The sequence below is a fragment of the Salvelinus namaycush genome, chromosome 26, assembly GCF_016432855.1.
Source record: "Salvelinus namaycush isolate Seneca chromosome 26, SaNama_1.0, whole genome shotgun sequence".
NCBI lineage: Eukaryota > Metazoa > Chordata > Actinopteri > Salmoniformes > Salmonidae > Salvelinus > Salvelinus namaycush.
In genome coordinates, this window is record NC_052332.1 from 40,722,453 (window position 1) to 40,750,103 (window position 27,651).

The 27,651-nt window shown below is 42.2% G+C and overlaps 1 protein-coding gene across 1 annotated transcript in view; it reads right to left on the minus strand.

Moving 5' to 3' along the window:
- trpc4a (transient receptor potential cation channel, subfamily C, member 4a) overlaps positions 1–27,651 on the minus strand; it is a 129,552-nt gene that overhangs the window by 3,295 nt on the left and 98,606 nt on the right. Inside the window, exons 6-15 of the mRNA XM_038964806.1 lie at positions 16,093–16,278; positions 15,566–15,716; positions 13,766–13,905; positions 12,634–12,834; positions 10,438–10,559; positions 10,014–10,209; positions 8,522–8,716; positions 4,093–4,134; positions 686–775; positions 1–557 (exon numbers count right to left, since the gene is read on the minus strand). Coding sequence (XP_038820734.1) covers positions 1–557; positions 686–775; positions 4,093–4,134; positions 8,522–8,716; positions 10,014–10,209; positions 10,438–10,559; positions 12,634–12,834; positions 13,766–13,905; positions 15,566–15,716; positions 16,093–16,278 — 1,880 coding nt within the window. The remainder of the gene's footprint in view (positions 558–685; positions 776–4,092; positions 4,135–8,521; positions 8,717–10,013; positions 10,210–10,437; positions 10,560–12,633; positions 12,835–13,765; positions 13,906–15,565; positions 15,717–16,092; positions 16,279–27,651) is intronic.

A 27,651-nucleotide genomic window follows, 5' to 3' on the forward strand; every position in this document is an offset into this window, starting at 1 on the left:
AGTCCCTTGCCCTCCTCACCCCCTGCCTCCCCCTTCCGTTCCTCCCCATCCGATTCCCCTGTCTCCCCCATCTCCTCGGACACAGAGTATATATTCCCAACCCCAGTAGCTCCAGCTCCACCCCTCTGGCGTTTCTGGAACAGCCCAAAATCAGTGATGTCCCTGGGGAAGTCTTTCCTCTGACCCTGCTTGTCTCTGGAGCTTCCAGAGGAACCACCATCTGCGGGCAGGGGGGGCAGGCCGTTAGCCAGGCCCAGCCCGTTGAAGGCAAGTGCGTCTGGGAGCCGAGGAGAGGAGGCTGTGGCGCCACCCTGCTGGATGATGGAGGCGGTTACGGTGAACAGTGTCTTCTTGTTCTTCAGCTGGCCAATGGGTGTGGGGGTGGTGGGGACTTTAAGGGACCGGTCGGCATAGGCTAGGCAGGACTGCCCTCCACCAACCCCAGCCCCGCCCGAACCACCCCCAACAACAACCCCCGGACCACCCAGACCAGGTTTACCTGTCTTCATCATCCCCATCACCTCGTAACGGAAACTAGAGATGTCCTGCTTCAGCTCCTAGAACAAAGGGACAGGCAGAAAAGAGAGGTATTATATGAGAGAAAGCCAGGAAAAAAAACAACAAGATGTCTTGGTTCAGTTCCCATACAAGCAAAGAGAAGAGACAGTGTCCAGGTCAAAGCCACCTTAAAGTTCTCTTCAGTCAGCCCCTCCTCTGTTTTAGCGTCTCTGATCATGGCTGCTACATATCGCTTCACCAGGTTCCTCAACACCTCCTGGAACACAACAACAACAACAACAGCAATTAAACACGGGGGCTGCAGGGTAGGCTAGTGGTTAGAGCGTTGGACTAGTAACCGGAAGGTTGCTGGATAGAATCCCCGAGCTGACAAGGTAAAAATCTGTCGTTCTGCCTCCTGAACAAGGCAGTTAACCAACTGTTCCTAGGCCGTCATTGAAAATAAGAATTTGATCTTAACTGACTTGTTCTAGTATTTTTTATTAACTTCTTTGGTATAGGGGGCAGCATTTTCACTTTTGGATGAATTTCGTGCCCATAGTGAACTGCCTCCTACTCTGTCCCACATGCTAATATATGCATATTATTATTACTATTGGATAGAAAACACTCTGAAGTTTCTAAAACTATTTGAATGATGTATAACAGAACTCATATGGCAGGCAAAAACCTGAAAAAAAATCCAAACAGGAAGTGAAAATTCTGAGAGTGGTCGTTGTTAAAGTCATCGCCTATTCAATTCCCTGTAATATATGGATCTGTTTGCACTTCATACGCCTTCCACTAGATGTCAACAGTCAGTAGAACATGGAATGAAGTTTATACTGTGTTGTCTCTGTAATTACTCCGGATATTTTGGAGGCATTTCTGAACATGGCGCCAATGTAAACCGAGATTTGTGGCTATAAATATGCACATTATCGAACAAAACATAAATGTATTGTGTAACATGATGTCATATGAGTGTCATCTGATGAAGATGTTCAAAGGTTAGTGATTCATTTTATCTCTATTTCTGGTTTTTGTTACTACTATCTTTTGCTGGGAAAATGGCTGTGTTTTTCTGTGGCTATGTACTGAGCTAACATAATTGTTTTGTGTGCTTTCCCCGTAAATCCTTTTTGGAATCAGACATGTTGGCTGGATTCACAACATGTGTAGCTTTAATTTGGTGTCTTTCATGTGTGATTTCATGAAAGATTGATTTTTATAGTAATATATTTGAATTTGGTGCGCTACATTTTTTCTGGATTTTGGCCAAGTGGGACGCTACCGTCCCACCTATCCTAGAGAAGTTAATCAATAATAATAGACTGGAAATCTAATTTGTTTGATACTGTAACATGGATGGAGAAGTGTAATGAAACCTTTACAAACATTCACACTCTTTTGTAACAAATCAAATCAAATTATATTTGTCATACAACAGGTGTAGACTTTACCGTGAAATGTTTTACTTACTAGCCCTTAACCAACAATGCAGTTTTAAGAAAAATAAGAGTTAAGAAAATATTTACTAAGAAAACTAAAGTATACAGGGGTACAGGTTAGTCTGGGTATATGTACATGTCAACGTACAGCCTTCTCACATACGTACAGTTGAAGTCGGAAGTTTACATACACTTAGGTTGGAGTCATTAAAACTAGTTTTTCAACCACTGCACAAATTTCTTGTTAACAAACTATGGTTTTGGCAAGTCGGTTAGGACATCTACTTTGTGCATGACACAAGTCATTTTTCCAAATGTAGGTGTTCCTCTTATCCAGGTGGGAAAGGGCAGTGTGGAGTGCAATTGAGATTGCATCATCTGTGGATCTGTTTGGGGCGGTATGTGAATTGGAGTGGGTCCAGGGTGTCTGGGATGATGTTGATGATGTGAGTGCTACGGGGTGATTTAGGCGTCGCGTTCTTGAGTACAGGGACTATGGTGGTCTGCTTGAAACATGTGAGTATTACAGACTCCGATTCCGGATCCTGGTAATCCTTCTGGCCCGTGAATGTTACCTGTTTAACCTTTGACCTACAATGTCTGTGCTCCCGTGGAAATGTAATTAGCATAATAAAAATATCCCTAGGTTTAAGCTAGAGAATAGTTTTTTTTATGGGTTGTGTCTTAAACGATCACATCAGCCGATATCACCATTCCGCATCTGCAGTGAAAGCTGGTAGAGCTAGAGCGGTGTTCGTCAGACCATGAGACATCCTGACGAAAACATAGTTCCTTTAAATAAATAAAAACTATCTGTTGTCCCATGTAGTGAATCTGTAATTCAATGCATTTCCATTGGCTAATAGCAGTAATGCCAACAATTCAATGTTTCATCCAATAATTTTTTTAAATATTTTTTTTGATGCGTTAAGGCAGGGGTGTCAAACTCATTCCACGGAGGGCCTAGTGTCTGCAGGTTTTTGGTTTTTCCTTTCAATAAAGCCCTAGACAACCAGGTGTGGGGAGTTCCTAACTAATTAGTGATGTTAATTCATCAATCAAGTACAAGGGAGGAGCGAAAACCCGCAGACACTCGGCCCCCCGTGGAATGAGTTTGACACCTGTGCGTTAAGGGGTCTTAAAATTCAAAATCAAGAAGCTAGATAATCCTTGGTAAAACCATGTGTGTGTGTGTGTGTGTCCGGTTTGTCGTGTGTGTGTGTGTGTGTGTGTGTGTGTGTGTGTGTGTGTTGTGTGTGTGTGTTTGTGTGTGTGTGTGTGTGTGTCTGGTTTGTGGTGTGTGTGTGTGTGTGTGTCTGGTTTGTGGTGTGTGTGTGTGTGTGTGTCCGGTTTGTGGTGTGTGTGTGTGTGTGTGTGTGTTGTGTGTGTGTGTTTGTGTGTGTGTGTGTGTGTCCGGTTTGTGGTGTGTGTGTGTGTGTGTGTGTGTGTGTGTTGTGTGTGTGTTGTGTGTGTGTGTGTGTGTGTGTGTGTGTTGTGTGTGTGTTTGTGTGTGTGTGTGTGTGTGTCCGGTGTGTGTGTGTGTGTGTGTGTCCGGTTTGTGGTGTGTGTGTGTGTGTGTGTGTGTGTGTGTTGTGTGTGTATGTTTGTGTGTGTGTGTGTGTCTCCGGTTTGTGGTGTGTGTGTGTGTGTGTGTGTGTGTGTGTGTGTGTGTGTGTGTGTGTGTGAACATCTATGTCCCTTTCATGAGGGATAGCAGGACGCCATATCAGCACAAAGAGCCAAGCGGATCAACGTATGAAAGCAAATACATTATTTTGGAGATACTTCAATGGCATGAATCAATCTCTATAATGCATGTGAGTTTATGTGTGTGTGTGTGCTTGTATGAGTGTGTGTGTGCTTGTATGAATGTGTGTGTGCTTGTATGAATGTGGTTGTGTGCTTGTATGAGTGTGTGTGTGCTTGTATGAGTGTGTGTGTGTGCTTGTATGAATGAGTGTGTGTGCTTGTATGAGTGTGTGTGTGCTTGTATGAGTGTGTGTGTGTGCTTGTATGAATGTGTGTGTGTGTGCTTGTATGAGTGTGTGTGTGTGCTTGTATGAGTGTGTGCGTGTATGAGTGTGTGTGTATGAGTGTGTGTGTGTGTGTGTGTGTGTGTGTGTGTGTCTAACAGAGACATCACCTGGTACTGGCGGTTTCTCCTCAGGTTCTCTGCTGCTCTCGTCTATAAAGAGGAGAGAGAGAGAGAGAGAGAGAGAGAGAGAGAGAGAGAGAGAGAGAGAGAGAGAGAGAGAGAGAGAGAGAGAGAGAGAGAGAGAGAGAGAGAGAGAGAGAGAGAGAGAGAGAGAGAGAGAGAGAGAGAGAGAGAGAGAGAGAGAGAGAGAGAGAGAGAGAGAGAGAGAGAGAGAGAGAGAGAGAGAGAGAGAGAGAGAGAGAGAGAGAGAGAGAGAGAGAGAGAGAGAGAGAGAGAGAGAGAGAGAGAGAGAGAGAGAGAGAGAGAGAGATATGATTAATTATCTGGCTCTCAGTACGGAGCCTGTAGAGAATAAATGTGGTGAAGAGTAACATAATGGTCACCAGCTGTGTGTGTTTGTAGAAGTGTCTGAATTATTACAGCAAGTCAATGAGGACCGAACAGTGTCGTGCTGTTCGCACTGTCATTACATTCATGTGTGTTTGAGGCTATGTTCCTCCCTCCCTCATGTATGTACGGTATGGATCGATGGATGGGTCACCACCAAATCAATTACAGTTTTGTGTTTTTATATTAATTTGTATTTCTATTAGTTTTAAGATAAAACAATACAATAAAATGTAACATTTAAATATATTTGTTAAATAAATAAATAACGTTTTCAGATCCACTTTACTAGTTTTTTTTATCTTCATAAAACCATTTTTTATTGCTTTTTAATATGATTTATTTTCAGTGTTAGGGATACAATGAAGACTACCTTTTTGAGGCAGTAATGCATAAGGTGATGGGTTGAAGCGCGAGGCAAAACTACTCCCCTGTTTTGGTTCCGTAGACGATGTAGTAGCGTGAAGCGTGTCCGTGCACATGCTCTGTGTGACTGTGTGAGAGCAAAGAATTGCGGATCACTTTTGTGAAGTCAGTGTCTATCGTTGGTCACCACCTTTCAAAGTGTGTTGCATTCTGGGTATAAAAATTGTCAGACGTGTGCCTACATGTCGACTGCATGAACAAAAATCATGTGATCAAAGGTCATGAAGTTTTGAGGTCATGAAGTTTCTGCAGTTGCTATTCACCAACTTCATCCTGCAGCCATCGCTTGAATTGTGGGAGGCTCTACTGTCAACCAATCACTAGGATGACCAAAGACTGAAACAGGAACCAACTTGATGTGATTTTTGTTAACAGTGGATACAGTGCATCCGGGAAAGTATTCAGACCCATTGACTTTTTCCACATTTTGTTATGTTACAGCCTTATTCCAAAATGGATTAAATACTTATTTTTTTGCTCATCAATCTACACACAATACCCCATAATGGCGCAGTGGTCTAGGGCACTGCATCGCAGTGCTAGCTGCGCCACCAGAGTCTCTGGGTTCGCGCCCAGGCTCTGTCGCAGCCGGCCGCAACCGGGAGGTCCGTGGGGCGACGCACAATTGGCATAGCGTCGTCCGGGTTAGGGAGGGTTTGGCCGGTAGGGATATCCTTGTCTCAGTATGTAAAAAAATTGTAATAAAATGTATGCACTCTACTGTAAGTCGCTCTGGATAAGAGCGTCTGCTAAATGACTAAAATGTAAAATGTAAATAATGACACACCAAAAACAGGTTTTGAGAAATTTTTACAAACTAAACTGAAATATCACATTTACATAGGTTTTCACACCCTTTACTCAGTACTTTGTTGAAGCGCATTTGGCAGTGATTACAGCCTCGAGTCTTCTTGGGTATGAGGCTACAAGCTTGGCACACCTGTATTTGGGGAGTTTCTCCCATTCTTCTCTGCAGATCCTCTCAAGCTCTGTCAGGTTGGATGGGGAGCGTCGCTGCACAGCTATTTTCAGGTCTCTCCAGAGATGTTCGATCGGGTTCAAGTCCGGGCTCTGGCTGGGTCACTCAAGGACATTCAGAGACTTGTCCCGAAGCCACTCCTGCGTTGTCTTGGCTGTGTGCTTAGTGTCATTGTCCTGTTGAAAGTTGCACCTTCACCCCAGTCTGAGGTCCTGAGCGCTCTGGAGCAGGTTCTCTAGTCTCCCAGTCCCTGCCGCTGAAAAACATCCCCACAGCATGATGCTGCCACCACCATGCTTCACCGTAGGGATGGTGCCAGGTTTCCTGGCTTTGCATTCTTGCCAAAAAGTTCAATCTTGGTTTCATCAGACCAGAGAATATTGTTTCTCATGGTCTGAGTCTCCCTGACCAAGGCCCTTCTCCCCCGATTGCTCAGTTTGGCAGGGTGGCCAGCTCTAGGAAGAGTCTTTGTGGTTCCAAACTTCTTCCATTTAAGAATGATGGAGGCCACTGTGTTCTTGGAGACCTTCAATGCTTATAAATGTTTTGGTACCTTTCCCTAGATCGGTGCCTCGACACAATCCTGTCTCGGAGCTCTATGAAAAATTCCTTCAACCTAATGGCTTGGTTTTTCCTCTGATATGCAAGGTCAACTGTTGGACCTTATATAGACAGGTGTGTGCTTTTCCAAATAATGTCCAATCAATTGAATTTACCACATGTGGACTCCAATCAAGATGTAGAAACATCTTAAAGGATGATTAATGGAAACAGGATGCACCTGAGCTCAATTTCGAGTTTTCATAGCGAAGGGTCTGAATACTTACGTACATAAGGTATCAGTACGAAAGACTATTAAGAGTAACTATTAGTTCATCATATGAGATCTGTAGCTCCGCCCACCGGTGATGTGGAGCAGAGCATGCTGGGCGATCTCTAACTGAGGAGAAGGAAGTAACTAGAGAAAGTACTACACAAGCCGTGATCCAATCATCTCCTGTGATTACTTTTAGTTAGCATTCTCGTGTTCGTCCTTCAGTAATGTGAATTCATATTTCTTACAATTCATGTGTTGTGGACGCTCTCTTTTGTTATGCTAATTAGCGGTTTTACCGCGAGCTAGCATACTGTAACCCTGTTGTTTCAGTCATTTCATTTAATTACTTTTGGACACAAAGATAATAGTTTCAGTTATAGTTATAGTTTTTCAAACGGGTTTTATTCATGATTTTTTTTCAGTTTACTAAATAAGTATTTCATAAAAAATAAATAAAAAAAATAATGATTATTTTGGGTTTTAGTTTAATATAATAACCTTGTTCACTACTCTCCCCAGGGTGTCTGTCTCCTGTATGTTTATGCAAGACGGCGCCTCGCTTCGAATCCTTAAGGAGACTATGCAGTATTTTGTACAAGCATTTCGCTACACTCAAAACTAACATCTGCTACCCATGTGTATGTGACCAATACAATTTGATTTGAGGTACAGTAACTGCCAAAATAAAGGAAACACCAACACCAAGTGTCTTAATAAGGAGATGGCCCACCAGCAGCTAGAACAGCTTCAGTGCACCTTTGCATTCATTCTACAAGTGTCTGGAACTCTATTGGAGGGATGTGACACCATTCTTCAACTAGAAATTCCATCACTTGGTGTTTTGTTGATAGTGGTGGAAAAACGCTGTCTCGGATACGGCTCTAGAATCTCCAATAAGTATGCAATTGAGTTGAGATCTGGTGAGTGAGACGGCCGTGGCATATGGTTTACATCGATTTCAAACTCATCAAACCATTCAGTGACAACACGTGCCATGTAGATGGGGGAATTGTCTTCCTATGGGGCCATAGCTATGATTGTTAGCAGGTGGGCAGCAGGTAACCTCGTGGTTAAGCGCGTTGGGCCAGTAACTGAAAAGTCGCTAGTTTGAATCCCCAAGCCAACTAATACCTTCATTTCTCATTTTATTGGAGCATACAATATACAGTGGTTCTTCCATTAAAAGACGTGGCGTACTGCAGCACAGCTCGCGGGGTGCCGCAGATTTCTACGGCACGTTATTTTTGCCAGAATGACGTACTTTACCACAATATGCCACCATCTATCTCTAACGGTCACGGCATAAGCTCAAAACTTTAGCTGTAACTGTAGCTCACTATTTGAAATATGTATTTTAAACAGTCATTATTGCTCACCTTTATCAAGGGTGTGTGTGTGTGAACGTGTATGTGTGCGTGAGTATGTGTGTATGTGTGTGTGTATGTGTCACGTATCCACTCCCAGGGTGCCTGCCTCCTGTCTGTGTGAGTATATCAGTCATCACTCACCGCCAGGGTGCCTGCCTCCTGCCTGTGGGAGTATATCTGTCATCACTCACCCCCAGGGTGCCTACCTCCTGTCTGTGTGAGTATATCTGTCATCACTCACTCCCAGGGTGCCTGCCTCCTGTCTGTGTGAGTATATCTGTCATCACTCACTCCCAGGGTGCCTGCCTCCTGTCTGTGTGAGTATATCTGTCATCACTCACCCCCAGGGTGCCTGCCTCCTGTCTGTGTGAGTATATCTGTCATCCCTCACCCCCAGGGTGCCTGCCTCCTGACTGTGTGAGTATATCTGTCATCACTCACCCCCAGAGTGCCGAAGGTATCAGTTGGTTTGGAGTGGGTCCTCTTACAGACATGTCTATTGGTCCAACACACCAGGTACCACACTGCCTTGGGGCTGGGTACGATATTGAAGGGAGAAGGTAGAGTACCCCCCTCTTCAAAGTAACTCATCCACAGCTTGGTCCTTGCAAACTTCCACTCAATGTCTGCATGGTCCTGTATAGGTTGAAGTGAAGAGGAAATTCAGAAACTCTTGGATGACAGTGGACATTGATAAACATGCTTTTTGGTCTTAAGCCTAGCCTTCATCAGGGTTTTCACTCAGGAGAGAGAACACTTAAAAAAATATTTTAAGGCAGAAGGTTAACACACTGTTTTGAAAAATGTCAATTTTTTTGTTGAGTTGACTTTGGAAAATGAGCTGAAACAACTAAAATGCCAAATTATGTTTTACAACGAAGATTAACAAACTACAGACTGCATGAGCAAGAGACAAGGCGGAACATACAGTGGAGTATAGTAGTAGTATAGTACTATATCAGCAACATAGTAGTAGTATAGTAGTGGTAGTAGTATATTGGTAGTATACCTGTAGTATAGCATTAGTATAGCATAACCATAGTAGCAGTACATCAGCAGTATAGTAGTTGTATAATACTATAGCAGCAACATAGTAGTAGTATAGTAGTGGTAGTAGTATAGTGGTAGTATAGTGGTAGTATAGTGGTAGTATAGTGGTAGTATAGTGGTGGTATAGTATAGTGGTAGTATAGTGGTAGTATAGTGGCAGTATAGCGATAGTACAGTGCCAGTATAGTGGCAGTATAGTAGTAGTGTAAGGGTAGTATAATAGTAGTATAGGAACGGTATAGTATAGTATTATAGTGGCAGTACAGTGGTAGCACAGCGGTAGTATGGTGATAGTATAGCGGTAGTGTAGTTGTAACACATTATTAGTATATTAGTAGTATATATGTGGTATAGTGGTAGTATAGCTGTGGTACAGTTGTAATATATCTGTAGTATAGCTATAGTATGGTGGTATTATATCTGCCGTATAGTAGTGGTACGGTGGTAGTATAGTTGTAACACAGTATTAGTATAGTAGTAGTATATATGTGGTATAGTGGTAGTATATATGTGGTATAGTAGTATTATATATGTGGTATAGTGGTAGTATAGCCGTGGTATAGTAGTAGTATAGTTGTGGTATAGTGGTAGTATATCTGTAGTATAGATGTGGTATAGTAGTAGTATAGTTGTGGTACAGTGGCAGTATATCTGTAGTATTGCTGTGGTATAGTGGTAATATATCTGTCGTATAGTAGTAGTACGGTGGTAGTATAGTTGTAACACAGTATTAGTATAGTTGTAGTATATATGTGGTATAGTGGTAGTATAGACGTGGTATAGTAGTAGTATGGTTGATGTATAATGGTAATATAGCTGTAGTATAGCAGTGGTATAGTAGTAGTTAGTAGTATAGTAGTATAGTAGTAGTAGTAGTACTCACAGCGATGTGTTGATAGGAATTGTTCATCATGGCGATCAGCATGTTTAGTAGAACCACCAGAGAGATTATATTGTAGGTTCCAAACATGGTTGCCCCTACAAACTCTGTAAACTGATGGTCAGCATCTACGTTAGTCACATACAGACTGATCAGACCGAAGATAGACCAGAACAGAGACTGGAGCGTCTCAAACAACCTAGAGGAAGGAGGGAGGGCGGGAAGGGGAAGAGATGGAGGGAGGGAGGGAGGGCGGGAAGGGGAAGAGATGGAGGGAGGGAGGGAGGGAGGGCGGGAAGGGGAAGAGATGGAGGGAGGGAGGGAGGGCGGGAAGGGGAAGAGATGGAGGGAGGGAGGAGGAGAGAGATTATAATTATATTTTTAACAATTCTACCACACACAAGTGCACACGCGTCATCAAACTCACGTGGAGAAAGCGTTGTTTTGCTCGACACAGCGGATGCCTTTACACTTGCCCTTCTCGTCGGAGGCCTTTGTCTCGTAGTAGAAGTAGAGCTGGTTCAGCCCGTTGGCGAACGCCAGCAACACCTAGAACCACATACAAAGAGGAACAGGTCAAAGGGGGCATAACTGAGTCATTTGCATGAGTCAAGGAATTCAACCGAAATGTGTCAGAGATGAATGGGGGGGGATGGGGGGGGTGGGGGTGGGGGGGGGCTGCCTTAATCGAAGTCATTTGGCGCCCAGGCAGCAGTTGCTGTTGAATGCCTTGCTCAAGGGTAGAACTGCAGATTTTTTTGACTTTGCGGCTTGATCCAGCGAACTTTTCGGTTCCTTGCCCAATGCTCTGAACCGCAAGACTACCTGCCGCCCCAGTTTAAGGATCCCTTTATGCAACGGACATACAATAAACAAAATATAACAACATTTTAAAAGATTTTACTGAAAAACAGTTCGTATTAGGAAATCAGTCAATTGAAATAACTTCATTAGGCCCTAATCTATGGATTTCACAGGACTGGGAATACAGATATACATCTGTTGGTCACAGATACCTTTAAAAACAAGTAGGGGCGTGGATCAGAAGACCAGTCATTATCTGGTGTGACCACCACTTGCCTCATGCAGCGTGACATATCTCCTTCACAGAGAGTTGATCAGGCTGTTGATTGTGTCCTGTGGAATGTTGTCCCACTTCTGTTCAATGGCTGTGAAAAGTTGCTGGACATTAGCGGGAACTGGAATACGCTGTCATACACGTTGATCCAGAGCATCCCAAACATGCTCAATGGGTGACATGTCTGGTGAGTATGCAGCCCATGGAAAAACTGGGACTTCTTCAGCTTCCAGGAATTGTGTGTAGATCTTTGCTACATGGAGCCGTGCATTATCATGCTGAAACACGAGGTGATGGCGGTGGATGAATGGCACGACAATGGGCCTCAGGATCTCGTCACGATATCTCTGTGCATTCAAAATGCCATAAAAAAATGTTATTGTGTTTGTTGTCTGTAGATTATCTGCCCATACCATAACTCCACCGCTACCATGGGGCACTCTGTTCACAACGTTGACATCAGCAAACCACTCGCCCACACGACGCCATCTGCCCTGTACAGTTGAAACCGGGATTCATTCGTGAAGAGCACACTTCTCCAGCGTGTCAGTGGCCATCAAAGGTGAACATTTGTCCACTGAAGTCAGTTACGACGCCCAACTGCAGTCAGGTCAAGACCCTGGTGAGGACAACTAGCACGGAGATGAGCTTCCCTGAGTTGGTTTCTGACAGTTTGCGCTGAAATTCTGCAGTTGTGAAAACACACAGTTCCATCAGCAGTCCTGGTCACAGACGGTTGAAGACGGATGTGGAGTTCCTGGGCTGGAGTGGTTACACGTGGTCTGTAATTATAAGGCCGGTTGGACTTTCTTATTCTCTAAAACAATGTTGGAGGCAGCTTATAATAAAGAAATGAACAATAAGTTCTCTGTCAACAGCTCTGGTGGACATTCCTGAAGACAGCATGTTAATTTCACGCCCCCTCAAAACCTGAGACATCTGTGGCATTGTGTTGTGTGACAAAACTGCACATTTTAGTGACCTTTTATTGTCCCCAGCACAAGGTGCACCTGTGTAATGATCATGCTGTTTAATCAGCTTGTAGATATGCCACACCTGTCTGGTGGATGGATTATCTTGGCAAAGGAGAAATGCTCACTAACATGGATGTAAACAAAATGTTTAAATAAGAATAAAATAAATAAGAAATAAGCTTTTTGTGCATCTGGAAAATATTTATTTGTTTACCGACAGGCTAAAACTGCGTCCCTGTGTGTGTGTGTGTGTGTGTGTGTGTTTGTGTGTGTGCTCGTGCGTGTGCTCGTGAGTATATTGAAGATTTCTTTTCTTTTCATGAGGGATAGAAGAATGTCAGATATCAGCACAAAGACCCAAGAGGAACAATGTATGAAAGCAAATACATTATTTTGGAGACACTTCAATGGCATTAATTAATCTAGAAAACGCTTATGGGTTTATGTATGTGTAACTTTATTATTGTCTGTGGTGTGTGTGTGTGTGTGTGTGTGTGTGTGTGTGTGTGTGTGTGTGTGTGTGTGTGTGTGTGTGTGTGTGTGTGTGTGTGTGTGTGTGTGTTTCCCTCACCAGACAGTAGATGAAGAGGAACTTGAGGATGTCCAGGAGCATCCTTCCCAATGAGATCTGTAGCGGTCCCAGGTGGGAGTTGGCTGTGAACAGGGAGATGAGACGAAGGGAACTGAAGATGTTGGCAATGGCAAACACAGCCTCAGCTACCAGGGTGGGATGCCACATCTCCCACTGGTTCCTGGGCTTACAGCCACTGTACTGGAGAGACAGAGAGAGAGAGAGACAGCGAGAGAGAGATAGAGGGGAGGGAGGGAGACAGAAAAAAAGTAAGGGGGAGAGATGATAGAGAGAGAGAGGGAGAGAAATAGTTAATTTTTCATGAAAATATAGCTTTCTTCATCGAATGCAATTGCGAAGAGCGTAAGAGTGCAATGCCATCTCTCCCTCTCTCTCTCTCTCTCTCTCTCTCTCTCTCTCTCTGTCTCTCTGTCTCTCTCTCTCTCTCTCTCTCTCTCTCTCTCTCTCTCTCTCTCTCTCTCTCTCTCTCTCTCTCTCTCTCTCTCTCTCTCTCTCTCTCTCTCTCTCTCTCTCTCTCAGCTTGAATAGGAGTTCAAATGGCTTAGCAAAGAAAATAGATCTTTCATGAAATCAATTAGATGTGATAGTGCTCTTCCTCTCTGAAGTCAAACCTTATAAAAAGGCTTTTCATAAGGCTGAATAAACTCTGGGATTGGAAGTTAAGTCTGAGGAAGTGTGAAATTATTTCCTATGAAAGGAAAATGGAGACAGCATTTGATGGAAAAGGTGCTACATATTCCACTCATTAACTGGTCTAGGCAACTGTCTGTGTGTGTGTGTGTATGTGTGTATGCCTGTGTGTATGTCTGTGTGTGAATACCTGTTTGCGTGTGTGTGTGTGTATGTGTTTGTGTATGCTGTGCATGTGTCTGTATGTGTGTATCCCTATGTGTGTATGCCTACCTGTGTGTGTATCCCTGGGTCTAGGCAACTGTCTGTGTGTGTGTGTGTGTGCGTGTGTGTGTGTGTGTGTGTGTGTGTGTGTGTGTGTGTGTGTGTGTCTATCCCTGTATGTGTGTGTGTGTGTGTGTGTGTGTGTGTGTGTGTGTGTGTGTGTGTGTGTGTGTGTGTGTGTGTGTGTGTGTGTGTGTGTGTGTGTGTGTGTGTTTACCCTGGTATAGGCCACTATCTTCAGTGATATAGTAGCCAGGTACAGAGAGTTCATTACGAAGTCCATGAGGTTCCACCAGTCATGTATATAGTCCTGGAATCCTCCATCCCACATCTGTTTGATCTCTGTCCAGATAAAACCTACAGCAAGAAACAGAGAGAAAGATGGAGAGAGAGAGTTAAAAAGAGAGAGGGGGGAGCGAAAGAGAGAGAGAAAGTAATGTGAGATAGAGAGAGATATGCAGAGAAAGAGAGAGAGATATGGAGTGAGAGATATGCAGAGAGAGAGATATGGAGAGAGAGAGAGAGAGAGAGAGAGAGAGAAAGAAAGAAAGAAAGAAAGAAAGAAAGAAAGAAAGAAAGAAAGAAAGAAAGAGAGAGAGAGAGAGAGAGAGAGAAAGAAAGAGAGAGAGAGAGAGAGAGATATGGAGAGAGATAAATAGATGGAGGAAAGGGGAGATGAGGGGGAGATGAGGGGAAAAGAGGTAAAGACCAAGCTAGAAAGTGAATGATAGAAATCATACGCATATAGAACACAAAGAGATCCTACTGGATCACTCACCCAGTACACTGGGCAATATCACCCATTCCCTCCACTCACCCAGTACACTGGGCAATATCACCCATTCCTTCCACTCACCCAGTACACTGGGCAATATCACCCATTCCCTCCACTCACCCAGTACACTGGGCAATATCACCCATTCCCTCCACTCACCCAGTACACTGGGCAATATCACCCATTCCCTCCACTCACCCAGTACACTGGGCAATATCACCCATTCCCTCCACTCACCCAGTACACTGGGCAATATCACCCATTCCCTCCACTCACCCAGTACACTGGGCAATATCACCCATTGCCTGCACTCACCCAGTACACTGGGCAATATCACCCATTGCCTCCACTCACCCAGTACACTGGGCAATATCACCCATTCCTTCCACCCTCTCCACTCACCCAGTACACTGGGCAATATCACCCATTCCTTCCACCCCCTCCACTCACCCAGTACACTGGGCAATATCACCCATTCCCTCCACTCACCCAGTACACTGGGCAATATCACCCATTGCCTGCACTCACCCAGTACACTGGGCAATATCACCCATTCCTTCCACCCTCTCCACTCACCCAGTACACTGGGCAATATCACCCATTCCTTCCACCCCCTCTACTCACCCAGTACACTGGGCAATATCACCCATTCCCTCCACTCACCCAGTACACTGGGCAATATCACCCATTGCCTGCACTCACCCAGTACACTGGGCAATATCACCCATTGCCTCCACTCACCCAGTACACTGGGCAATATCACCCATTCCTTCCACCCTCTCCACTCACCCAGTACACTGGGCAATATCACCCATTCCTTCCAACCCCTCCACTCACCCAGTACACTGGGCAATATCACCCATTCCTTCCACCCCCTCCACTCACCCAGTACACTGGGCAATATCACCCATTCCTTCCACCCCCTCCACACACCCAGTACACTGGGCAATATCACCCATTCCTTCCACCCCCTCCACTCACCCAGTACACTGGGCAATATCACCCATTCCTTCCACCCCCTCCACTCACCCAGTACACTGGGCAATATCACCCATTCCCTCCACTCACCCAGTACACTGGGCAATATCACCCATTGCCTGCACTCACCCAGTACACTGGGCAATATCACCCATTGCCTCCACTCACCCAGTACACTGGGCAATATCACCCATTCCTTCCACCCTCTCCACTCACCCAGTACACTGGGCAATATCACCCATTCCTTCCACCCCCTCCACTCACCCAGTACCCAGGGCAGTATCATCCATTCTACAGTAGTAGGTGCTGGCCCCTGTCTGTCCGGTTCTGTAGTCACTATATGCTGTGATGCCAGCAGGAGCAGGAACAGAAAGGTGAGGTAGGATGCTGTGTGGCAGATAAACTTGATGAAGGGCTTTCTGATGGGGGAGGAGGAAGAGGAGAGGGGAAGAGGAGGAGAAGGAGGATAAGAGGGTGGAGGAGGGGGAGAGGAGGATGAGAAGGGAAGAGGAGGAGAGGGGAAAAGGAGGAAGAGGAGGAGGAGAGAGGAAGAGAAGGAGGAGAGGGGAATATGAGGAGGAGAGAGGAAGAGGGGGGGTAGGGGGAGAGTGGGAGGATGAGGAGAATAATCATTATTACTTTATTGTCCAATAGAAATTAAACTTCCATTTCCCTCAAGTCAGACCTCAGGAAACTGGCAACACTCTGCTTGCCGGCCAGCAACCTTCCAGTCACTAATCGGTAGTCTACTTGCCGGCCAGCAACCTTCCAGTCACTAATCGGTAGTCTACTTGCCTGATGAAAAGTCCATAGCGGCTCTTCGGGGCTATGAGGTAGCAGAGGGAGAAGACAGGGAAGAGGAGGCTGAGGAAGACACAGGTGAGGAACTTCCCTCCCCAGTGACGACGTCTCCAGCCTGGGAACTCATCGTACCAGCGAGATGCCAGCAGCTGCTGACAGTTGGGCTGTGCTACAAACTGGAGGGAGGGGGGGGGGGGAGAAGGGGAAAGAGAGAGAGAGAGAGGGAGAGGGGGAAAGAGAGAGAGAGAAGGTGGGGGAGAGGGGAGGGAGGGATAGAGGGGGGAAGAAGGGGAGGTGGGAGTAGGGGGAAGAGAGAGAGAGAGAGGGAGAGAGGGAGAGGGGGAAAGAGAGAGCGAGAAGGTGGGGGAGAGGGGAGGGAGGGATAGAGGGGGGAAGAAGGGGAGGTGGGAGTAGGGGGAAGGGAAAGAAAGGGAGAGAAAGGGAGGGAGAGAGGGGGGAGGAGAGAAGAAGGGAGGCAGAAAGGAAGCGAAAGGAAGAGCGAGAGAACGGGTTTACAACAACATTAGAAATACAGAACTACAGTAAGTCAGTTTACAGTAAGGTATTGTTTGACTCTATACCTATGACAGACAGGTTCTGCTGTGTGTTCCGTCTCGTTACAATTCCATCTGACAGAACTCCCACCAGAGTTCTGGAGGTTCGACAAGTGGAATTCCCAACTGAAGCACCTGTCGAGCTGAAGCTCATGCTATATCTGTCTAACATATAGGGAAACCATGGCAACAGGTACACTCAGATCAACTCAACTCTACCACATTATGAATTAAGTGACAAGACTGGCGCCTCTTGAGACAGAAGCTGGGATAGTGAGGATATGATGAAGTGAGGGAAGGGCAGAGTCTGAAAAGGCACCCTATTCCCTATATAGTGCACTACTTTAGACCAGAGCCTATGCCTTGTGCGTTTTTGGACGCACCTTAGGACAAGGTGCCATTAATATAGACAGCAAAATGGCCAGTGTTACCTAATGTTGATTGTTCAGGGTAACATTTCTAGTGTTGATGCAGGTGTTTAATTAACTATGTTAACCTGAATGCAGGTTGCAGGTGAATGAAAATCCCAACTGTTGGATTCCAAGAGGTTACACATCACTTTTGCAAACCAGCAGAATTGTGACTAGCAGGCCTGATATGGCCGGTAAAACAAAGTGTTTCAAGCCACTGTATTAGGGTAAAACTAGGCCTCAAAATAAGATTGTATCACCTTATGGAATATGTAATGTGTTACCATAAAGAGTTCAATTTTACTGATAACGTTCACTTACTAACTGACTTAGTGAAGGCCACCGGACTGAAAACAAACGAATTCAACAACCATGTCTCTGTCACTAACAAATACAGGCATGGGTGGTAACTCTGGAATTCACTAGAAAGGCAAGGCACACAGAAATTATATTTGAGGAGTGGCTCAGTAGCTTTCAGTTTAGTTAATTTTGGCCACCCGTGAGTGGAAGGGTTGTACCAGTTTAAGTGATCTATGTTTATGTTACTTAAAAACTTATTATGGCTGCAAGGGGCAGTATTGAGTAGCCAGTTAAATCGTGCCCATTTCAAACGGCCTCGTACTCAATTCTTGCTCGTACAATATGCATATTATTATTACTATTGGATAGAAAACACTCTCTAGTTTCTAAAACCGTTTGAATTATTTCTCTGAGTGAAACAGAACTCATTCTGCAGCACATTTCCTGACCAGGAAGTGGAATGTCAGAAATCGATGCTCTGTTCAACTTCCTGCCTATACATGGGCATGATACGTAAGAGTCTACGTACACTTCATACACCTTACCCTGGTTGTCAAGAGGCGGTGAGAGAAGAAATTTCGTGTTTATCTTGGTCTGAGGTGGAATTAAAGCTCTTTGTATGACGTGACCGTCCATTTCCTGTTTCTGGAGCGCGCGAAAGGGGACATGGATTTGCCTTCTGTTTAGCTGTCGTTATGGACGACTAACATCTCCGGTTTAGATTTTATTTGATACATGTGACCATATCATCGTAAAGTATGTTTTTTCAATATAGTTTAATCAGATTATTGAAATTTTTTCGGGAGTTTTGCCGTGTTCCGTTCTCTGACTTTGTTGACGTTGGAGAGATCCGTGCCACTTGGCAAGTGCCCATGCTAAATCAAGAGGGAAATTTGCCGTTCCAGATCCAAACAACGACTGTTCTGGACAAAGGACACCTTGTCCAACATTCTGACAGAAGATCACCAAAAGTAAGAAACATTTTATGATGCTATTTCTAATATCTGTCGTGCATGTGAACTGGTCGTCGGCGCCCAAGTGTTTCTGGCTATTGTGGCTACGCTAATATAACGCTATATTGTGTTTTCGCTGTAAAACACTTGATAAATCGGAAATATTGTCTGGAATCACAAGATGCCTGTCTTTCAATTGCTGTACACTATGTATTTTTCAGAAATGTTTTATGATGAGTATTTAGTTATTTGGCGTTGGTGTCTGTAATTATTCTGTCTGCTTTCGGTGCAATTTCTGACTGTAGCTGCAATGTAAACTATGATTTATACCTGAAATATGCAAATTTTTCTAACAAAACATATGCTATACAATAAATATGTTATCAGACTGTCATCTGATGAAGTTGTTTCTTGGTTAGTGGCTATTTATATCTGTATTTGGTCGAATTTGTGATAGCTACTGATGGAGTAAAAAACTGATGGAGTAAGAAAAGTGGTGTCTTTTGCTAACGTGGTTAGCTAATAGATTTACATATTGTGTCTTCCCTGTAAAACATTTAAAAAATCGGACATGTTGGCTTGATTCACAAGATGTGTACCTTTCATATGCTGTATTGGACTTGTTAATGTGTGAAAGTTAAATATTAAAAAAATATATATTTTGAATTTCGCGCCCTGCACTTGAGCTGGATGTTGTCATAAGTGTACCGGTGTCGGGCTGCACCCCAAACAGGTTAAAGTAAACGCTTACACAAAAGCCTGTGACCACAGAGGGGTTAGCTGACAACGTCACAAAAACGATGCGTGTGCTTCAAAGGGCCAGAAGGACGTGTGTCGTTATGATTCTGGATGGTCAGACAGCGAGCAACAATGAAAATAAGCCGATGTGGTGAATCGCAGGTGGCTCGTTTCAGCTAGTTTTATCTCGTTCTTGATACCATGTTTTGTTTTGAGGAGTCACACGTCTATACGCTAATATGGCAAAAAATTCTCTAGCTAGCTAACCCACACCTAATGCTGTAAATACATTAACCTGTTTGGGCTGCAGGGGGAGTATTGAGTAGCCAGATAAAAGGTGCCCATTTCAAACGGCCTCGTACTCAATTCTTGCTCGTACAATATGCATATTATTATTACTATTGGATAGAAAACACTCTCTAGTTTCTAAAACCGTTTGAATTATATCTGTGAGTCAAACAGAACTCATTTGGCACAAACTTCCTGACCAGGAAGTGGAAAGTCTGAAATCGATGCTCTGTTCTACTTCCTGCCTATACATGGGCATGATACGTAAGAGTCTACGTGCACTTCATACACCTTCCCCTGGATGTCAAGAGGCGGTGAGAGAAGAAATTTCGTGTTTATCTTGGTCTGAGGTGGAATTAAAGCTCTTTGTATGACGTGACCGTCCATTTTCTGTTTTCTGGAGCGCGCGAAAGGGGACATGGATTTGCCTTCTGTTTAGCTGTCGTTATGGACGACTAATATCTCCGGCTATGATTTTATTTGATACATGTGACCATATCATCGTAAAGTATGTTTTTTCAATATAGTTTCATCAGATTATTGAACATTTTTCGGGAGTTTTGCCGTGTTCCGTTCTCTTCCGTTTGTTGACATGGGGAGCTTTGTGCCACTAGGCTAGCGCGCTTGCTAAATGAAGAGGGAAAGTTGCCGTTCTAAATCCAAACAACGACTGTTCTTGACAAAGGACACCTTCTACAACATTCTGATGGAAGATCACCAAAAGTAAGAAACATTTTATGATGCTAATTCATATATCTGTCGTGCATGTGAATTAGTCGTGGGCGCCCAACTTTGGGGTACTCAGCTATACCGAAGCTGGATGTCGTAATGAAGTTATTTTTTAGAATTCTAACACTGCGATTTCATTAAGAACTAATGGATCTATCATTTCCTATACAACATGTATTTTTTACTTATGTTTATGAATAGCTATTTGGTCAGAATATGTGTGTCAGAAAACGTGTCAGAAAAATATCGTTGCTGTTTAGACGTTGTGGAAAAAGTAGCTAAGTTAGCAGAATGTGTAACCACTGATTTCAGCTCTAAATATGCACATTTTCGAACAAAACATAAGTGTATGTATAACCTGATGTTATAGGACTGTCATCTGATGAAGAAAATCAAGGTTAGTCAAAAATTATATATCTTTTGCTTGTTTGTTACGATCGCTAACTTTTGCTACTGGGAAATTGCTTGTGTTTTTGGCTATTGTGGTAAGCTAATATAACGCTCTATTGTGTTTTCGCTGTAAAACACTTGATAAATTGGAAATATTGTCTGGAATCACAAGATGCCTGTCTTTCAATTGCTGTACACTATGTATTTTTCAGAAATGTTTTATGATGAGTATTTAGTTATTTGGCGTTGGTGTCTGTAATTATTCTGTCTGCTTTCGGTGAAATTTCTGATTGTAGCTGCAATGTAAACTATGATTTATACCTGAAATATGCACATTTTTCTAACAAAACATATGCTATACAATAAATATGTTATCAGACTGTCATCTGATGAAGTTGTTTCTTGGTTAGTGGCTATTTATATCTTTATTTGGACGAATTTGTGATAGCTACTGATGGAGTAAAAAACTGGTGGAGTAAAAAAAGTGGTGTCTTTTGCTAACGTGGTTAGCTAATAGATTTACATATTGTGTCTTCCCTGTAAAACATTTTAAAAATCGGACATGTTGGCTGGATTCACAAGATGTGTACCTTTCATATGCTGTATTGGACTTGTTAATGTGTGAAAGTTAAATATTTAAAAAAAATATCTTTTGAATTTCGCACCCTGCACTTTGAGCTGGCTGTTGTCATAAGTGTACAGGTGTCGGGCTGCAGCCAGAAGAAGTTAAAGAGGAAATAACAGCAGTTACACTAGACTAGAGGATGCATTGTAGAGGACGAATAATGATACCCTGATCTGTTTCACCTGTCTTTGTGCTTGTCTCCACCCCCCCCTCCACGTGTTGCCCATCTTCCCCATTACCTGTATATTATACCTGTGATCTCTGTTTGCCTGTTGTCAGTTTGTTTAGTTCGTTAAGCCTAGCAGCATTTCTAACCTTGATCTTGTCGTTTTCAAGTTCCTGTTTTTTAGTTATTCCGGTTTTGACCATTTCAGCCTGCCCTGACCCTGCCTGCCGTTCTGTACTTTGTCACACCACCCTGGATTATTGACCTCTGTCTGCCCTGACCCCGAGACCGCCTGCCGTTCTGTACTTTGTCACACCACCCTGGATTATTGACCTCTGTCTGCCCTGACCCCGAGACCGCCTGCCGTTCTGTACTTTGTCACACCACCCTGGATTATTGACCTCTGTCTGCCCTGACCTCAAGACCGCCTGCCGTTCTGTACTTTGTCACACCACCCTGGATTATTGACCTCTGTCTGCCCTGACCTCAAGACCGCCTGCCGTTCTGTACTTTGTCACACCACCCTGGATTATTGACCTCTGTCTGCCCTGACCTCAAGACCGCCTGCCGTTCTGTACTTTGTCACACCACCCTGGATTATTGACCTCTGTCTGCCCTGACCTCAAGACCGCCTGCCGTTCTGTACTTTGTCACACCACCCTGGATTATTGACCTCTGTCTGCCCTGACCTCAAGACCGCCTGCCGTTCTGTACATTTTCAACTCTGATCTAAATAACTGACCTCTGCCTGCCCTGTTGTTTTGCCTGGCCCCTGTTCTAGTAATAAACTTGTGTTACTTCAACAGTGTCTGCATCTGGGTCTTCTCCTGAAACGCGATAGATAGTAGTTACAGTAGAGGATGTATAATGATAGTTACAGTAGAGGATGTACAATGACAGTAGATACAGTAGAGGATGTATAATGACAGTAGTTACAGTAGAGGATGTATAATGATAGTTACAGTAGAGGATGTACAATGACAGTAGATACAGTAGAGGATGTATAATGATAGTAGTTACAGTAGAGGATGTATAATGATAGTAGTTACAGTAGAGGATGTACAATGACAGTAGATACAGTAAAGGATGTATAATGATAGTAGTTACAGTAGAGGATGTATAATGATAGTTACAGTAGAGGATGTATAATGACAGTAGTTACAGTAGAGGATGTATAATGACAGTTACAGTAGAGGATGTATAATGACAGTTACAGTAGAGGATGTATAATGACAGTAGTTACAGTAGAGGATGTATAATGATAGTAGTTACAGTAGAGGATGTATAATGATAGTTACAGTAGAGGATGTATAATGATAGTTACAGTAGAGGATGTATAATGACAGTAGTTACAGTAGAGGATGTATAATGATAGTTACAGTAGAGGATGTATAATGACAGTAGTTACAGTAGAGGATGTATAATGACAGTAGTTACAGTAGAGGATGTATAATGACAGTAGTTACAGTAGAGGATGTATAATGACAGTAGTTACAGTAGAGGATGTATAATGATAGTAGTTACAGTAGAGGATGTATAATGACAGTAGTTACAGTAGAGGATGTATAATGACAGTAGTTACAGTAGAGGATGTATAATGATAGTTACAGTAGAGGATGTATAATGATAGTTACAGTAGAGGATGTATAATGATAGTTACAGTAGAGGATGTATAATGACAGTAGTTACAGTAGAGGATGTATAATGACAGTAGTTACAGTAGAGGATGTATAATGACAGTAGTTACAGTAGAGGATGTATAATGATAGTTACAGTAGAGGATGTATAATGATAGTTACAGTAGAGGATGTATAATGATAGTTACAGTAGAGGATGTATAATGATAGTTACAGTAGAGGATGTATAATGATAGTTACAGTAGAGGATGTATAATGACAGTAGTTACAGTAGAGGATGTATAATGACAGTAGTTACAGTAGAGGATGTATAATGATAGTAGTTACAGTAGAGGATGTATAATGACAGTAGTTACAGTAGAGGATGTATAATGATAGTAGTTACAGTAGAGGATGTATAATGACAGTAGTTACAGTAGAGGATGTATAATGATAGTAGTTACAGTAGAGGATGTATAATGACAGTAGTTACAGTAGAGGATGTATAATGACAGTAGTTACAGTAGAGGATGTATAATGATATTTACAGTAGAGGATGTATAATGACAGTAGTTACAGTAGAGGATGTATAATGATAGTAGTTACAGTAGAGGATGTATAATGATAGTAGTTACAGTAGAGGATGTATAATGATAGTAGTTACAGTAGAGGATGTATAATGACAGTAGTTACAGTAGAGGATGTATAATGACAGTAGTTACAGTAGAGGATGTACAATGACAGTAGTTACAGTAGAGGATGTACAATGACAGTAGATACAGTAGAGGATGTACAATGACAGTAGATACAGTAGAGGATGTATAATGACAGTAGTTACAGTAGAGGATGTATAATGACAGTAGTTACAGTAGAGGATGTATAATGATAGTTACAGTAGAGGATGTATAATGACAGTAGTTACAGTAGAGGATGTATAATGACAGTAGTTACAGTAGAGGATGTATAATGATAGTTACAGTAGAGGATGTATAATGATAGTTACAGTAGAGGATGTATAATGACAGTAGTTACAGTAGAGGATGTATAATGACAGTAGTTACAGTAGAGGATGTATAATGACAGTAGTTACAGTAGAGGATGTATAATGATAGTAGTTACAGTAGAGGATGTATAATGACAGTAGTTACAGTAGAGGATGTATAATGACAGTTACAGTAGAGGATGTATAATGACAGTAGTTACAGTAGAGGATGTATAATGACAGTAGTTACAGTAGAGGATGTATAATGACAGTAGTTACAGTAGAGGATGTATAATGATAGTTACAGTAGAGGATGTATAATGATAGTTACAGTAGAGGATGTATAATGACAGTAGTTACAGTAGAGGATGTATAATGACAGTAGTTACAGTAGAGGATGTATAATGATATTTACAGTAGAGGATGTATAATGATAGTTACAGTAGAGGATGTATAATGATAGTTACAGTAGAGGATGTATAATGACAGTAGTTACAGTAGAGGATGTATAATGATAGTAGTTACAGTAGAGGATGTATAATGGCAGTAGTTACAGTAGAGGATGTATAATGATAGTAGTTACAGTAGAGGATGTATAATGATAGTAGTTACAGTAGAGGATGTATAATGATAGTAGTTACAGTAGAGGATGTATAATGATATTTACAGTAGAGGATGTATAATGATAGTAGTTACAGTAGAGGATGTATAATGATATTTACAGTAGAGGATGTATAATGATAGTTACAGTAGAGGATGTATAATGATAGTTACAGTAGAGGATGTATAATGATAGTAGTTACAGTAGAGGATGTATAATGACAGTAGTTACAGTAGAGGATGTATAATGATAGTTACAGTAGAGGATGTATAATGATAGTTACAGTAGAGGATGTATAATGACAGTAGTTACAGTAGAGGATGTATAATGACAGTAGTTACAGTAGAGGATGTATAATGATAGTTACAGTAGAGGATGTATAATGATAGTTACAGTAGAGGATGTATAATGACAGTAGTTACAGTAGAGGATGTATAATGACAGTAGTTACAGTAGAGGATGTATAATGACAGTAGTTACAGTAGAGGATGTATAATGATAGTAGTTACAGTAGAGGATGTATAATGACAGTAGTTACAGTAGAGGATGTATAATGATAGTAGTTACAGTAGAGGATGTATAATGACAGTAGTTACAGTAGAGGATGTATAATGACAGTAGTTACAGTAGAGGATGTATAATGATATTTACAGTAGAGGATGTATAATGATAGTAGTTACAGTAGAGGATGTATAATGACAGTAGTTACAGTAGAGGATGTATAATGATAGTTACAGTAGAGGATGTATAATGATAGTTACAGTAGAGGTTGTATAATGATAGTAGTTACAGTAGAGGATGTATAATGACAGTAGTTACAGTAGAGGATGTATAATGATAGTTACAGTAGAGGATGTATAATGATAGTTACAGTAGAGGATGTATAATGATAGTAGTTACAGTAGAGGATGTATAATGATAGTAGTTACAGTAGAGGATGTATAATGATAGTAGTTACAGTAGAGGATGTACAATGACAGTAGTTACAGTAGAGGATGTATAATGACAGTAGTTACAGTAGAGGATGTATAATGATAGTAGTTACAGTAGAGGATGTATAATGATAGTTACAGTAGAGGATGTATAATGACAGTAGTTACAGTAGAGGATGTATAATGATAGTTACAGTAGAGGATGTATAATGACAGTAGTTACAGTAGAGGATGTATAATGATAGTTACAGTAGAGGATGTATAATGATAGTTACAGTAGAGGATGTATAATGACAGTAGTTACAGTAGAGGATGTATAATGACAGTAGTTACAGTAGAGGATGTATAATGACAGTAGTTACAGTAGAGGATGTATAATGACAGTAGTTACAGTAGAGGATGTATAATGACAGTAGTTACAGTAGAGGATGTATAATGACAGTAGTTACAGTAGAGGATGTATAATGACAGTAGTTACAGTAGAGGATGTATAATGACAGTAGTTACAGTAGAGGATGTATAATGACAGTAGTTACAGTAGAGGATGTATAATGACAGTAGTTACAGTAGAGGATGTATAATGACAGTAGTTACAGTAGAGGATGTATAATGACAGTAGTTACAGTAGAGGATGTATAATGATATTTACAGTAGAGGATGTATAATGATAGTTACAGTAGAGGATGTATAATGATAGTTACAGTAGAGGATGTATAATGACAGTAGTTACAGTAGAGGATGTATAATGACAGTAGTTACAGTAGAGGATGTATAATGACAGTAGATACAGTAGAGGATGTATAATGACAGTAGTTACAGTAGAGGATGTATAATGATAGTTACAGTAGAGGATGTATAATGATAGTTACAGTAGAGGATGTATAATGACAGTAGTTACAGTAGAGGATGTATAATGACAGTAGTTACAGTAGAGGATGTATAATGACAGTAGTTACAGTAGAGGATGTATAATGATAGTTACAGTAGAGGATGTATAATGATAGTTACAGTAGAGGATGTATAATGACAGTAGTTACAGTAGAGGATGTATAATGATAGTAGTTACAGTAGAGGATGTATAATGACAGTAGTTACAGTAGAGGATGTATAATGATAGTAGTTACAGTAGAGGATGTACAATGATATTTACAGTAGAGGATGTATAATGATAGTTACAGTAGAGGATGTATAATGATAGTTACAGTAGAGGATGTATAATGACAGTAGTTACAGTAGAGGATGTATAATGACAGTAGTATCTGTCTGCCTGTTTCATCTCTGTATCTGTCTGCCTGTTCTATCTCTGTATCTGTCTGCCTGTTTAATCTCTGTATCTGTCTGCCTGTTTCATCTCTGTATCTGTCTGCCTGTTCCATCTCTGTATCTGTCTCCATGTTTCATCTCTGTATCTGTCTGCCTGTTTCATCTTTGTATCTGTCTGCCTGTTTAATCTCTGTATCTGTCTGCCTGTTTCATCTCTGTATCTGTCTGCCTGTTTAATCTCTGTATCTGTCTGCCTGTTTCATCTCTGTATCTGTCTGCCTGTTTAATCTCTGTATCTGTCTGCCTGTTTCATCTCTGTATCTGTCTGCCTGTTCCATCTCTGTATCTGTCTCCATGTTTCATCTCTGTATCTGTCTCCCTGTTCCATCTCTGTATCTGTCTGCCTGTTCCATCTCTGTATCTGTCTGCCTGTTCCATCTCTGTATCTGTCTGCCTGTTCCATCTCTGTATCTGTCTGCCTGTTTCATCTCTGTATCTGTCTACTTGTTTCATCTCTGTATCTGTCTACTTGTTTCATCTCTGTATCTGTCTGCCTGTTTCATCTCTGTATCTGTCTTCTTGTTTCATCTCTGTATCTCTCTGCCTGTTTCATCTCTGTATCTGTCTGCCTGTTCCATCTCTGTATCTGTCTGCCTGTTTCAACTCTGTATCTGTCTGCCTGTTTCATCTCTGTATCTGTCTGCCTGTTTCAACTATGTATCTGTCTGCCTGTTTCATCTCTGTATCGGTCTACCTGTTTCATCTCTGTATCGGTCTACCTGTTTCATCTCTGTATTGGTCTACCTGTTTCATCTCTGTATCGGTCTACCTGTTTCATCTCTGTATCGGTCTACCTGTTTCATCTCTGTATCGGTCAACCTGTTTCATCTCTGTATCTGTCTACCTGTTTCATCTCTGTATTGGTCTACCTGTTTCATCTCTGTATCGGTCTACCTGTTTCATCTCTGTACCTGTCTACCCGTTTCATCTCTTTCTCTGTAT